The 14,530-nt window shown below is 36.7% G+C and overlaps 1 protein-coding gene across 1 annotated transcript in view; it reads right to left on the minus strand.

Annotated features, from left to right (window-relative positions):
• Positions 1-14,343, minus strand: part of LOC121386387 (lysosomal acid glucosylceramidase-like) — a 29,309-nt gene extending 14,966 nt beyond the window's left edge. Inside the window, 7 exon segments of the mRNA XM_041517269.1 lie at positions 6,832-7,069; positions 7,850-8,022; positions 8,537-8,670; positions 10,934-10,970; positions 10,972-11,078; positions 12,763-12,951; positions 14,202-14,343. Of these exon segments, the coding sequence (XP_041373203.1) occupies positions 6,832-7,069; positions 7,850-8,022; positions 8,537-8,670; positions 10,934-10,970; positions 10,972-11,078; positions 12,763-12,951; positions 14,202-14,265 (942 nt within the window). The 5' untranslated portion in view covers positions 14,266-14,343.
• Positions 14,344-14,530: the final 187 nt, after the last annotated feature.

Raw genomic sequence — 14,530 nt, forward strand, 5'->3', positions numbered from 1 at the left:
ATTTGTATGGTATTCCTGGACACGATAATTGGCTTAATTTCCCCTATTTGTGCCCCACCTTTAGGAGAGGGGTAGAATGACCAAATTCACAAGGAAATGGGTCACGAATATGCAATTTCTATATAACTATTGTGATCTCCATCCCCACCTAGGGGACATTCACAAGTTATATACACTGGTCATCTATTTGCCTTTATATATTATTTGAATACTATTCAGGTATAGCATTTCGGGCAAATGAGCTGGCCTAAAACCTTTTCACCATGTATTTCCATCATTTTACTCTGACACAATATTAGTTGTAATCCATGTAAAAATATGTAGTGATTCATTTGCAACCCTATATAATAATAATAATAATAATAAATTCTTTATTTAGTGAGGGTAACACAGTTAGCAAAAGCTAATCTTCCCTGAGGCCCTCAGGTACAAACAATACAGAATTACAATGCATACATTTATGAACAAATAGAAAATACATATATGGCAATAAACATATGTACAAATGATATTATTTTAGAAAATATTTCTTGAGTCTATATTTAAAAACAGCAGTATTTGGCGATGATCGGATAGCTTTAGGCAATTTATTCCAAAGTACTGGTCCAGAGTAACTGAAAGCATGTTTAAATAAAAGACATTTTAGGTTTTGGAATTAATAGATTTCTATCCTCTACATTTCGAAGGTTGTAGGGATTGTTTTCTCCAACATATATTAATAAGTTTGAAAGATAGTTTGGGGCTTCATTGTATAGACATTTATAAATTTGTAAACATTTGTGATAGTGGATTCGTGTTTCCATTGTCATCCATTTTAACTGTTTAAATAGTGGGGCAGATGGAGTAATAGGATCTACATCTAATATCATCCTTGCAGCTCTCTTTTGCAGTTTTAGTAAACGTTCTAATCCATCCTGATTACAGTTTCCCCAAATTACACAGCAGTAATCGATGAGTGGTAAAATATACCCATTGTAGAAAAGTTTTCTTGCATCTAAATTTAAATACCTAATGATTTTTGATAACAGATACAGACGTTTAGAGATCAGGGAAGACACATGTTTAAACCTGATTTGTCCATTTTAAATTATTATCAACTTTAATTCCTAAAAGTTTTTCGCATTCAGTGTGTTGCAGACGTTCTGAATTTATTATAAGAGAAATATCATTTTGGATTGTAACTTTTTGTCTTGTTCCTATAGTCATATATTTGGTCTTTTTGGTGTTTATGAACATTTTATTATAGGAACACCATTTTTCTACACTATTCAGATCTTGCTGTAGTTTATCTTGAATTTGAGTAACAGTTTTCCCTGACATGAACATTGTTGAATCATCTGCATACATACTTGTGGTACAATGTTCAATGTATAGTGGAAGATCATTTATGTACAGTATAAAGAGAAGAGGTCCTAGTATGGAACCCTGTGGAACACCATAAATAATGGATTTAGGTTCTGATGTTGCCATTCCTATAGTGACTTGCTGTGTCCTGTTAGTTAAATAAGATTGGAACAAGTTAAGAGAATTCCCTTTGCAGCCATAAATGTTTAACTTTTGAATCAGAATTGAATGGTCCACAACATCAAAAGCTTTTTTGAAATCAAGAAATATGATTCCATTTAGATTTCCTTCATTCATTTCATGTAACCATTTATCAGTTATATCAATAAGTGCTGTTTGGCATGAGTGTTTTGGTCTAAAACCTGATTGAGATGAGTGTAAAAGGTTAAATTTTGTTAAGTAATCATAAAATTGCATGGAGATATGTTTTTCTATTAATTTGGACAGTGTTGGCAATACAGATATTGGCCTATAATTTGTAGTTTCAGTTTTGTCACCAGTCTTGAAAATTGGAGTAACTTTAGCATTTTTAAAACATTGTGGATAAATACCACTGTCTATTATTTTGTTAAAAATAAATGTTAACGAAGAAGCAATTGCCAAGGATATGAATATAGCTGTTCATGGCTGTAACTAGGATTTAAACAATGAACCAATGAGCATGGAAGGTGCAAGACACCATTTTGTGGTCATTTCAGGAAGGTTACATATTTAAAACATAGTATCAATAAACTATTTTTATATTATTCCCCCCCCCCCCCCCCACCCCAATGCATTCCTCCCACACCAGGGGCGGGATGCAGCCCAGTGGTAAAGGGCAGCTGGTTTGGGATTGATTCCCATCGGTGGGCTCACTGGGCTATTTCTCGTTCCAGCCAGTGCTCCATGACTGGTATATCAAAGGCTGTGGTATGTACTATCCTGTCTTTGGGATGGTGTATATAAAAGATGCCTTGCTACTAATGGAAAAATGTTGGGGGTTTTCTCTCTAAGACTACTAGTATGTCAAAATTACCAAATGTTTGACATCCAATAGCCGATGATTAATAAATCAGTGTGCTCTAGTGGTGTCGTTAAATAAAAAATAAAACACACACACACACACACCATTGCCTCTACCCGTTAGCTGAGACCCTGCTGTTTGGCAGTAAAGCTAATATGAATAATAATTGTTGTTATCTAGATTCAGGGATTTTCGTTCAACTCTGGCAGAAATCTGCCTGCATCCCCAACAAAAATGAGAGCCCATATGCTTAGGACTATGCCGCTTCATTCATTTATTTTTTTAATTTTGGGCCCTGTCGCTTAGGCCCTTGGAGAGGGAGGTCAGAATGTGTTTATCTGTGGCACAAAATGTAGTTGGAACTGATTAAAAAAAAATTAAGAAGTCAAAAACGTGAAACGTTTATGCGTGACGCACAGTAGTCCGAGTGGACGTAGAAAATGTGCTCCCTACCGCAATAGGTCACTTGAGATGTCACACAAGTAAATGTTTAAAACATTATTATCGGAATCATGAATTTATATTTGTGCAACTTCTTCTGACATGTTTATTGAGGGAGTGAAAGAAGAAAAAATCACTGGCAGTTGGTCCCGCGAAGTATTGTATCTGGGTCAAGTGTCGATAATATAGGTCAACTACACTTCGAAGTTTTTGCGATTTTTCTTTGATATTTTTATCAACAATATAGGATCGTTTTATGATTTGTGATTATTACATCCTGAATACAACATTTTAATTGCATTAAATAATTTGTTTAACGATTTTTGAGACAAAAACAATGTTTCGGGTTGTTGCCTACACAACAGTGTCCGCCCTGCTAAAGTACGTGGAATGTTTTTCTTTTTAATTGCTATTTTAAAAAATTTAGTTATCACCGTTTTTTAAAATAAAAAACGTGATTACTTACTCTGAATCTATTGCAAACCATTATCCTACTGTAATTTTCACATTTTATATAGGTCCATATAGTTACCGCACGATTTTTTTCGGGGTGTTGCGTAACACGAAAAAGGACCGTGTCGATGTTCTAAAAAACGGTCGATAACTGTTGCATGGAAAAAAATTTGGACCTCGCGGTAAGGGTGTGTATACCCCCGACGCATCCACACCAATTGGTACCGTACAGGCCTGATGTACTAATCATAAGCGTACGGGATCCCGTTTTGTTTTGTAGGGGTGGGAGAGGGAGAAGGGCAGGCTAATTTGTGCCCGAATTAAACGAAAATACCACCAACTAAAAAACAACATTTATTAGTTTTAGCATTACTGCCAACCAGCTATATATAATATAGGGTTTCAAACGAAGCACTACACAATTTTACATGGATTTAATTACAACTAGTATTGTGGCTACTAGTACATGATGAAAAGGTTTCAGGCCAGCTCAATTTGCCTGAATGTCTCTGTCGTATTCGCCCAAATTTCAGATTTTGGTACTAATAAATTTATCAAAATACAATAGATCCAACAGTGCAACACAACTACAGTTTACCTCATGATGATTAATTTATCTTTATAACATTTGCAGATATGTGTGCAGGGAATGGGTCGACACCCCCCCCCCCCCCCTTTCCGGTCCCTGCTCGAGCAGATTAAAAAAAAAAAATTCAATACATATTCCGGCGGAGCATTACAGAAATCCCCTATAAACTTCGCTCTCCAGACACCCCTAACTAAAATCCCAGCATACATGCCTGATTTTTAAAAGATTGTCATCCACCATACAACATTATTACAAAACATTCACTGTTTATATACGCTTATTCATAAAAAGCCATGCATGGCACCCCCCCACCTCCACACACACCAAATCCTTGGATCCGCGACTGGTACAGTAATAAAAACAAAAAACCGGTGGCGCCACATAATTATGTGTGACACGCAACGAGAATGTTTTGTGATTGGTTATTGAAAATAATGTAGGTCACGGTATTCTGCAGACTACTTCAACAGATATTCGTAACCTATCGTTTGTAATTCATTTTTTTTAAATGAGAACAAATATATATCCACTCAGTAGTGATTAATACTAATGTGAATGTTGAAAAGGAAAAACAGGCAGAAAAACAACACACAACAAAACAACGACGAACACCGAGCACATGTGCGTATTCGATCATATAGTCGACGTAACTGTTCAAGTAAACATAGCTAGTTAGAATATCGTCTGCTGTAGTATAAGTAACCACGTTGTAATTATTAATAAAAACAGTTAGCCGCACATGCAAGCAATGTGTACTATTGCTGTCAGATTGTATGGCGGGAAATGTGTTGTCACATGACCTGTTGTTTATAAATAGAAACAGGGAAATGGCGCTTTTCGACGACAGTTTATGCCGTCAGATTACAATTATTTGATTGTGTTTGTACCTTTTTTAGGCATTAAAAGTGATACTTTTTCTAATTTAATGCAACTGTCATAATGTAGTTCATATATAATAGTATATTATGACAACTTTGTAGACATAAAAGAAACCGCTACCAAAAAAAACAAGAAACCATAACAAACAATAGCACGCGCCATTTGACGGGTCATTTTTGTTTTTAAAAAAACATAAGATGTACAACAGCAATTTAGCAAATATTTGGATATGTCATTCTAAGACTATTTATTGACATTTTCTTACTTTGTTTTTGACAAAAATGTCAACAATTAATTTAGAAAACGATTTTTAAATGAAAACAATGCAAAGTGACGTCATTGTGATGATGCTTGACATGTATACACGTTAACGGCAGGATAAGGGTTAAAGGGACAGTCCTGTGTTTGCTTCCACTCTAACATATTTCCGACTAGCAGAGGCTTTTCAGTAAGTAAAATTACATACCAGTATTAAATACCATTTGCTTGTTTACAATATCAGTGTCTGAATATACAGTCATTGCTTCCATTTCTAGCTATGCAAGATATTAACATGGGGAGTATTATGGCATTGGTAATATATGATGTCATTTTAATGTGAGTTGCTTATCTGAGGTCATCAAACAACTGTTTTAGATTGATATTTTGTTATTATAACCTGCATTATAAAAGCTATCTTGTTAATTTGTGAAACATACTCACTCACTCACTCACTCACTCACTCACTCACTCACTCACTCACTCACTCACTCACTCACACACACACACACACACACACAGTCTCACACACTCTCTGTCTCTCTCTCTCTGTCTGTCTCTCTCTTGGCGGGACATAGCAGAGTGGTAACACGCTCACCTGATGCGTGGTCAGTCTGGGATTGATCCCTATCATAAGGCCCATTGAGCTATTACTCGTTCCAGCCAGTGCACCACTACTGCTATATGAAGGGTATGTGCTATCCTGTATGTGGGATGGTGCATATAAAAGATCCCTTGCTACTAATAGAAAAAGTAGTGGGTTTTCTCTCTAAGACTCTTTGTTACAATTACCAAATGTTTGACAACCAATAGCCGATGATTAATGAATCAATGTGCTCTAGTGGTTTCATTAAACAAAACAAATTTTAACTTTTCCTCTCCATCTCTCTCTCACTTCTTTTCCTTTCCCACTGTCTCTCTCCCATCCCTCTCAGTCTCTCTTTCTCTCCCCCTCCTTCTCTGCCTCTCTCCCCTTCACTTTTCCTCTCCCTCTCGGTCAATGTCTCTTCCCCTCTCCCTCTGTTTCTCTCTCTCTCTCTCTCTCTTCCCCACCTTCTCTGCCCATCTTCCTCTCTCCCCCTCACTTTTCCTCTCCCTCTCAGTCAATGTCTTTTCCCTTCTTCTATGCCTCTCCCTTCCTCCCTCTCCCTCCCTCTGTCTCTCTCTCTCTTTCCCTCCTTATCTGCCTCTTCCTCTCCCCCTCACTTTTCCTCTCCCTCTCAGTCAATGTCTCTTCCCCTCCTCCTATGCCTCTCCCTTCCTCCCTCAGTCTCTCTCTCTTCACCGCCTTATCTGCCTCTTCCTCTCTCCCCCTCACTTTTCCTCTCCCTCTCAGTCAATGTCTTTTCCCTTCTTCTATGCCTCTCCCTTCCTCCCTCTTCCTCCCTCTCCCTCCCTCTGTCTCTCTCTCTCTGCCCCTCCTTATCTGCCTCTTCCTCTCCCCCTCACTTTTCCTCTCCCTCTCAGTCAATGTCTCTTCCCCTCCTCCTATGCCTCTCCCTTCCTCCCTCAGTCTCTCTCTCTCTTCACCTCCTTATCTGCCTCTTCCTCTCTCCCCCTCACTTTTCCTCTCCCTCTCAGTCAATGTCTTTTCCCTTCTTCTATGCCTCTCCCTTCCTCCCTCTTCCTCCCTCTCCCTCCCTCTGTCTCTCTCTCTCTGCCCCTCCTTATCTGCCTCTTTCTCTCTCTCCCCCTCACTTTTCCTCTCCCTCTCAGTCAATGTCTCTTCCACTCCTTCTCTGTCTCTCCCACCCTCTCCCTCCCTCTCACATACACACACATTCAATGATACAACAATATCAATCTTCATTTCTGCATACAGTTGTTAATAATCATAGCTAATATTTATGAAACATCTCCTCACCGTATCTGTCCATTCTGACAGCAGGATCCTCTGGTCGTCGAGCATCATCAAGCTGACGTCAGCGTAGCCACTGCTGTGAAGTGCAGGTCCCAGGTCCATGGCGATGAAGTCACGCTGTAGCTCCGGTGTCCACCCCATGCACTGGAATGGGAAGTTATCGAGTTCACCGTCAGTCGGTTCATTCTGCGCAGTGAGGCCCCACAAAGTGATGTTGTGTTTCCCATACTCTTGAAGAAATCTAACACCAAGAAAATATTACATAGAAGATACGCAAGAAAAATATTACATAGAAGATCCACAAGAAAAATATTACATAGAAGATCCACAAGAAAAATATTACATAGAAGATACACAAGAAAAATATTACATAGAAGATACACAATATTAAATACATTAATCAATATTGGTTTCAGTCACAAAGTGATGCTGTGTTTCCTGTACTCTTGAAGAAATCTAATGCAGCGTGAAAATTATACCATGAAAAATATACTGATTTTAATTCAAGAGTGATGTATTTTTTGTATTCTTGAAGAAATCTAATCCAAGAAATACCAAGTGAATCTACACCACATTAAAATATGATGAGTTCATTTCAAAAATTGATATACACCAATTTCAACACAGTAATACGACAATCGAGTTTCCATCAAAATGCAATCTATGTTCATTAAACAGGATTTTAAAACTGGGCTTCATGTGACATAATATGCTACGTCATGTTGAGGCAAAACCATGTCAGTGTAGTGGTCTTACATCTACCCATTGAGTTCTTAAAACTTGCTCTGAGTGGGAACCGATACCAGTGTGCAAACCCTATACCTACCAGTCTTATATCCGATGGCTTAACCACGACACCACCGAGGCTGATTTTGCAAATGAACACTTCATATATTTATCAATACTGATATGAATCACAAAGTGATGTTGTGTTTCTCAAATACTGAAAGAAATCTAATATAAAAAATACTAAGAGAAAGCTACAAAATGTCAAACTAACTGTAACATGTGATAAGAATACCTGACAAAGTAGTTGGCCCAGGTTTTGTAATACTTCCCACCTGGTTCTCCAATCAGCCGACCTTTTCCTGTCATATTTTTATTTGTTTTCATCCACGCTGGTGCACTCCAAGGACTTCCAAATATAGAAATACTTCTTTGGCTCAGTGCCTTGGCCCTTTGTATAATAGGAATCTAAAACAATAAAAGTTATCAATTAAATTAAATTTTCAACATGCATGGATTCAGGCAGGGTCCAAGGGGCCTGGTCCCCACTCATTTTTGGGCAAACAATATATATACAGAATACACAAAAAATTAAACCGTATTACGTCCACCTGTCAATGACCTTCAAATTCTATTTTCAAAAACAATAACAGGTATTGGGTCCTCTCTATTAAAAAATCCTGGATCCGTGTTTGTTCACCTTAATTTATAAATACTGATTTATAAAAAATAAAGTGAATTAATTGCAAATTCATATTAAAAACTAATTGTAAATTATTATTTTTCAGTCTGTAATATGATTATTCATTTTAAAATTGTTTTAAAATTTCAGTTAATGAATGAATATTAAATTATATATTATAAAAATCCCATCTTATTTCCAAAACATTATTTTCCTTTTCCCAAACACATTTCAATGTCTTTCAGAGCCAAACACGACTCCACAAAAAGCGGTTACAGTAAATATGCACTTGCTACAAACCTTATACTTCAGATCCTCGGGTGCTAATGAAAAGTGAGTCAAGTTGAAATCCATAGGCGTGTCATCGTAGGAATATGGATGAGTCGAAAAATCACAGCTTGCCATAGGAATGCGTCCAACGGTGTACTCAATTCCTGCAACCAAACAGAGTCTTTATTTAATAGAATCTCAGCACATTTTAAACTACAACTATCTGATGTCCATACACCATGATCATTTCAGCACTCAGAGGGAGTTAAAAGTTTTTGCTTAACGACACCACTAGAGAACACTGATTTATTAATCATCGGCTACTGGATGTCAAACATTTGGTAATTTTGACATATACATGTAGTCTGAGAGGAAACCTGATACATTTTCCCATTAGTATCAAGGAATCTTTTATATGCACCATCCCAGAGCCAGGACAACACATACCATAGCCTTTGATATACCAGTCATGGTGCACTGGCTAGAACAAAAAGTAGCCTAATGGGTCCACCGACGGGGATTGATCCTAGACCGAATGTGCATCAGGTGAGCGTTTTACCACTGGGCTATATCCCGCTCCTCGGGATCGAGATGGGCCAGCATGGGATCTTTTTTAATATACCTTTTCATAGATACATTACTTACTACAGTATTTCATATGATATAATATCTGTTATGTTTGACACAACCAAAACACAGATATTCATTAGTTTCCAAAACACATTTACTAATTTTACTTCCAAAATGGCTACCGACAAACTTTTTTAAGCACATACTCTGATGTCACATATACAGCGGTCCTACTTTCATTTCAACTTATTTTTGTGCTTATATCCAATTAAGGTTCAAGCACACTTTCCTGGGCACACACCTCAGCTATCTGGTCTGTCTGTCCAGGACAGTGTGTTAGTTGCTAGTGGTTAGTGAGAGAGAAGAGGGTGTAGTGGCTTTAAACCTACCCATTGAGCACTTAAGAACTCGCTCTGGGTTGGAGCCGATACCGGGCTGCGAACCTGTACCTACCAGCCTGTATTCCGATGGCTTAACCACTGCGCCACCAGTCCTATTAAACATCTCTAGTGGTACATGCTGAACTGTAAACAACCATCTTAGATCATAACATGATATACCAGTTGTGGGGCAATCGTAAGGATGGTAAAATCAACAGGTCAGACTTCACTGATTTTTTTTTTGGCCAGTGCACTGCGGCTGTGGTCTGTGCTATCCTGTCTATGGGATGATGCATATAAAAGATCCCTTGCTACTAACGGAAAAATGTGGCGGGTTTCCTCTCTAAGACTATATGTAAACATTACCAAATGTTTGACATCCAATAATAAATCAATGTGCTCTAGTGGTGTTGTTAAACAAAACAAACTTAATTGATTGATTTTACAACTACATTACAAATATGGTCAATTGAATTTGTCAACAGACTTGCTCACAAATCACCTTGATTCTTTTATTACTGACCATGCAAATATAAACTAGTATAGTCGTTAAACCTGGCAGATGTTCGGTTCACACTCCATTACTGATTTCAATGTTTCTAACTATTAACCAAGCCTTGATAGTTTGAGGTATGTGCCCAGGACATCATGCTTGAACCTTAATTGAATATAATTACAAAAAGTAAGTTGAGTAAATTCTACATAATCTGGTTTAGTTTTTACAAGAAATAAAGCTCTTAAAGGGAGGTAATCCATGACGAGTATTAAGAGTCTTACCCTGTGCACTCCTAGCTCTGTATAAATACTGGATTAACACACTGAATGAATGGCGTGCGCTACAACAGCTTGTTCGGAATGAGCACGTAAAGCCCTACAACCTGACCTGAATGAATGAATGTATAATGACACCCCAGCATGAAAAAAAAACATCGGCTATTGGGTATCAAATTATGGAAAATGCATAAATGAATTTATAAACACACTGAGCACTGTCACAGTAATTACTGGAGTTCACATCATGTTACAAGTTGGCCATTATTTGATGTCTACAAATTAGGAAATAAATATGTTGTATTTCACAATTTGTGGACATTAATGCTGGTTTTACTGTTGCAAATTAAGTTTTAGCGGAGACGTGTAGCAAAGAGCGTAAAACGGATATTTACGACTTTAGAATTACACTGAAAACAAAAGGAATAATGGAAACCATTATGTGAAATAAAGAAATATTTCATGGATAGACTAAAAACAAAAGAATACAAGCCTAGCTCTGGGTGATCAGAAAATTTCACCAAATTATCTCAATAATGCAAAACCTATAATTATTTTCCAACAAAATATCAATTATTACACAAATGTTTTTCATAAATTAAAATAAAATTTGCAATTGATGAATTTGGTGAGTGGCAGAGCTAGCCGTGGATTTACTGGATTCAACAAAAATAGCTAGCTCATGCCCTTGCAATGCTGTACTTGCCATCTGGTGAGTAGTATGATTTGAGGAGATATTTCCTGAGCATTTCCCGTCAGACTCAGTATGTTGATACCTGCTGCATCAGTGAAGGCTCCTCCAAAGCCTGTAATTGTCTGGTAGACAATGTTGCGGTTAACACTGAAAACAACTGAAAAAAACCCAAAACACTTTAATATATTCTACATTACAAATGAGAGAAAAAAGCAAAGTTATACTGAATTATCAGGAAGTCGGGAAACATTTTGTTTTTAAACTTTTGATCAGCAACAATTTTAGATGAGCAACTACTGTTTAATGTTTTAAAATTGTGTTTGCGATCTCTGAAATCTGCATAGCAAATCACGACTCAATACTGAACTTGCTCCGCAAGGCTCAATGGGTAGGTATAAACCACTTGCACCGACCAGTGATCCATAACTGGTTCAACAAAGGCCATGGTTTGTGCTATCCTGCCTGTGGGAAGCGCAAATAAAAGATCCCTTGCTGCCTGTTGTAAGAGTAGCCTATGTGGCGACAGCGGGTTTCCTCTAAAAAAAAACAGTGTCAGAATGACCATATGTTTGACGTCCAATAGCCGATATAAGATAAAAAAAATCAATGTGCTCTAGTGGCGTCGTTAAATAAAACAAACGTTACAATACTGAACTTAAAATGTTTTCCCCTGGACATTATTGATTTCTGATGTTTCCACATGCAATACTGCAGGTATTTTACTCAACAGAACCATCCAAGACTGTCTAAAATGCAGTAATCTTTCTTCTTATTTGAATGGAAAAGGAAATGTTTTTATTTAACAACACACTCAACACATTTTATTTACAGTTATATGACGTCGGAACTTATGGTTAAGGACCACACAGATATTGAGAGAGGAAACCTGCTGTCGCCACTCCATGGGCTACTCTTTTCGATTAATAGCAAAGATTTTTTTATACGTACCATCCCATAGACAGGATAGCACATACCACGGCCTTTGATGTACCAGTTGTGGTGCACTAGCTGGATCGAGAAATAGCCCAATGGGCTCACCGACGGGGATCGATCCCAGACCAACTGCGCATCAAGTGAACGCTTTACCACTGGGCTACGTCCCACCCACTTGGGTGGAAAAGACCATGCATTAGGAAACAACAGGAACACAAAGTGGCTCAGTTGGTACAGTGCTCACCTGAGTGGTTTAGGTCCATGGATTGAACCTCATTAACAGACCCATTGTTTTCTGCCCCTATCTCAACCAGTCCCATAACTGGTGTAAGAATTATCAAATATCTGACATGCAATAGCAGATGATTAATCAATCCATGTGCTCTAGTGGGGGCGTCAAAACAAACTTTAAAGGTGCTGATCCTAGTTTTAACGCATGAAAACGTAACACTAAGTTTAAACTAATCCACAAACCTGCAACACACATTTGGATATGATTATAACAGAGAGAAACTAACATCTATGATGTTTAAACAGGGAAATACCATCTAAAACAACTAGAGCTTGTCTCGATAACAATTACTTCTCAGACGAACGTGCCTTTTTTAGAATTATAAAAAATGCATTTTGGGGTATTGCAAAAACCTGGATGACTAGAACCACTTCAGATGTACGGAAATTACTATTCTAAATACGGTAATAAAATGTAAGTACTTCTAATTTAAATTATTTTTAAAAATGGCTTTAATAGTGAAAAATATGTCATATAGTGTTTAAAAATTAGGATCTGTCATTATAAACTCTTAGGAAATATTATAAAATGGAAAGCTAAGATTGCAGTTTACACAGGTAGCTATTCAAGCAGGTTCACTGTATTTTATTCTGGATGCTAAGAAGAATATACAAACTGTTAGCCTTGGCCTTGTTGTTGAAATGCACGAATGTTTGATTGAGAGTCTGATTGGCTGATGTCACATACTGAGCAATATTGCCTGGAGAGAGTCGGCCATTTGGTTCAACAGTATCACAGTAACTGGAATTGCAAACACACACAATTCCACCATTTCCAAAATCACGCACAGAACATGGAACAGAATCTGAAAAAAAATTAAAATTATAAATATAAAAAAACAGATGCTGGAAAGTAAAAAATAAAATTGCTAAATGATATAAAAATTATGTAAAAAATATTTTATATAAAACCACAGTAATAATACAAAAATATTATAAACAAGAATTCTGTGGAATGAAATGTCTCATCTACTATAAACTTAATTGGTGTCACTGATAGCTGCATCCATTGACTTTCATCTCAATGCATGTGAAAAAATAATTAATAAAAAAACCCACTTTAAAAACAAATTGAAATTGAAAAAAGTAAATATCATAACATATTGAATGAATGAATGAATGAATGAATGAATGAATGAATGAATGAATGAATGAATGAATGAATGAATGAATGAATGCATGGCTGAATGACTGCTTAACGACACCCCAGCACAAAAATAATATACCGAGAAACTACATGTATGAAGAATCACAGTTGAAGATGAAGCAAATATTTTCTCATTAACTGTCCTGAACTTGAAATAACAAGACAAAACCAGTTATACAAACTCATAGAGGAGTTCCCTGCATTTCAATCAATGAACAGCTATGAAAAATGCTAAGTACTACATGTATATATTATCAACTGCTCTGCTGCCCATCTTGTAACAATGGCACAGCTCTGTTGTGACATGGATATAGCAAGAACTAGTTTATTAAGTAAAACCCCCTATCAAATGATATGTGGCAAGTCACTGTAGCACTTACATGTATAACCATAAATTGTTTAATTTCTTTTTTAATAAGTGTGTATTTAGTTGTTCATTATTCTTATCATTAGTTTTATTATTGATGTGTCATCAGACTGTTTATATGTATACACCACATGTAAGCACAGAAAATTAAGCATGTTGTATTGTATTGTATTGTATTGTATTGTATTGTTTCATTCACATGTTAGGAAAAAAATGTGTATCCACCCGGCGACTATCCCCCAAAACTGGAGATTAGATGCCATAACTTTGCCCAACCCTATTTTTGTCCTTAACCCCAGCCATAAAATACATCATACCTAACCCTAATTACCCATAACCCTAACCCTAACCCTATAGCACACCATCATGTCCATCAACCCGCACTAACTAAAAATAATCGGTCATAATGGAGGGGACCAGGGCGGATATATAATTACCAATAAAATTTGTGCTCTCACATCACTAAAACATCACTAAAGAAAAAGAAAAAAACGTTTATTGCTATCAATATGATAAAAATCAGTAAACAATATGCTGAATACCTGTCAATACATGAAGCATTAAACACAGCCATATTAAAGCTGCGAAAGCCAAATTAAAATACATCTTTAAAGCATTAGGCTGATTAGATCTACTTGACACCTCTCAGCGCTTTAGTTAATCACGTGCATGTTTACAAACAAATTAAAACAAGCACAATGACTGATCCCTTGGCCGTTTGAATCAAATACAAAAAAAACACCCAACAATATGTTGATCGTAATAATAATTAAGAGAGATAAAATTATTTTTTCATCAAAAGATATCAATATTTAGTTTGCCTTTAAAAACATATTAGTTTGAAAGCAATTTATAATTGTTCTTGATTACA

The sequence above is a fragment of the Gigantopelta aegis genome, chromosome 2 (genome assembly GCF_016097555.1).
Source record: "Gigantopelta aegis isolate Gae_Host chromosome 2, Gae_host_genome, whole genome shotgun sequence".
NCBI lineage: Eukaryota > Metazoa > Mollusca > Gastropoda > Neomphalida > Peltospiridae > Gigantopelta > Gigantopelta aegis.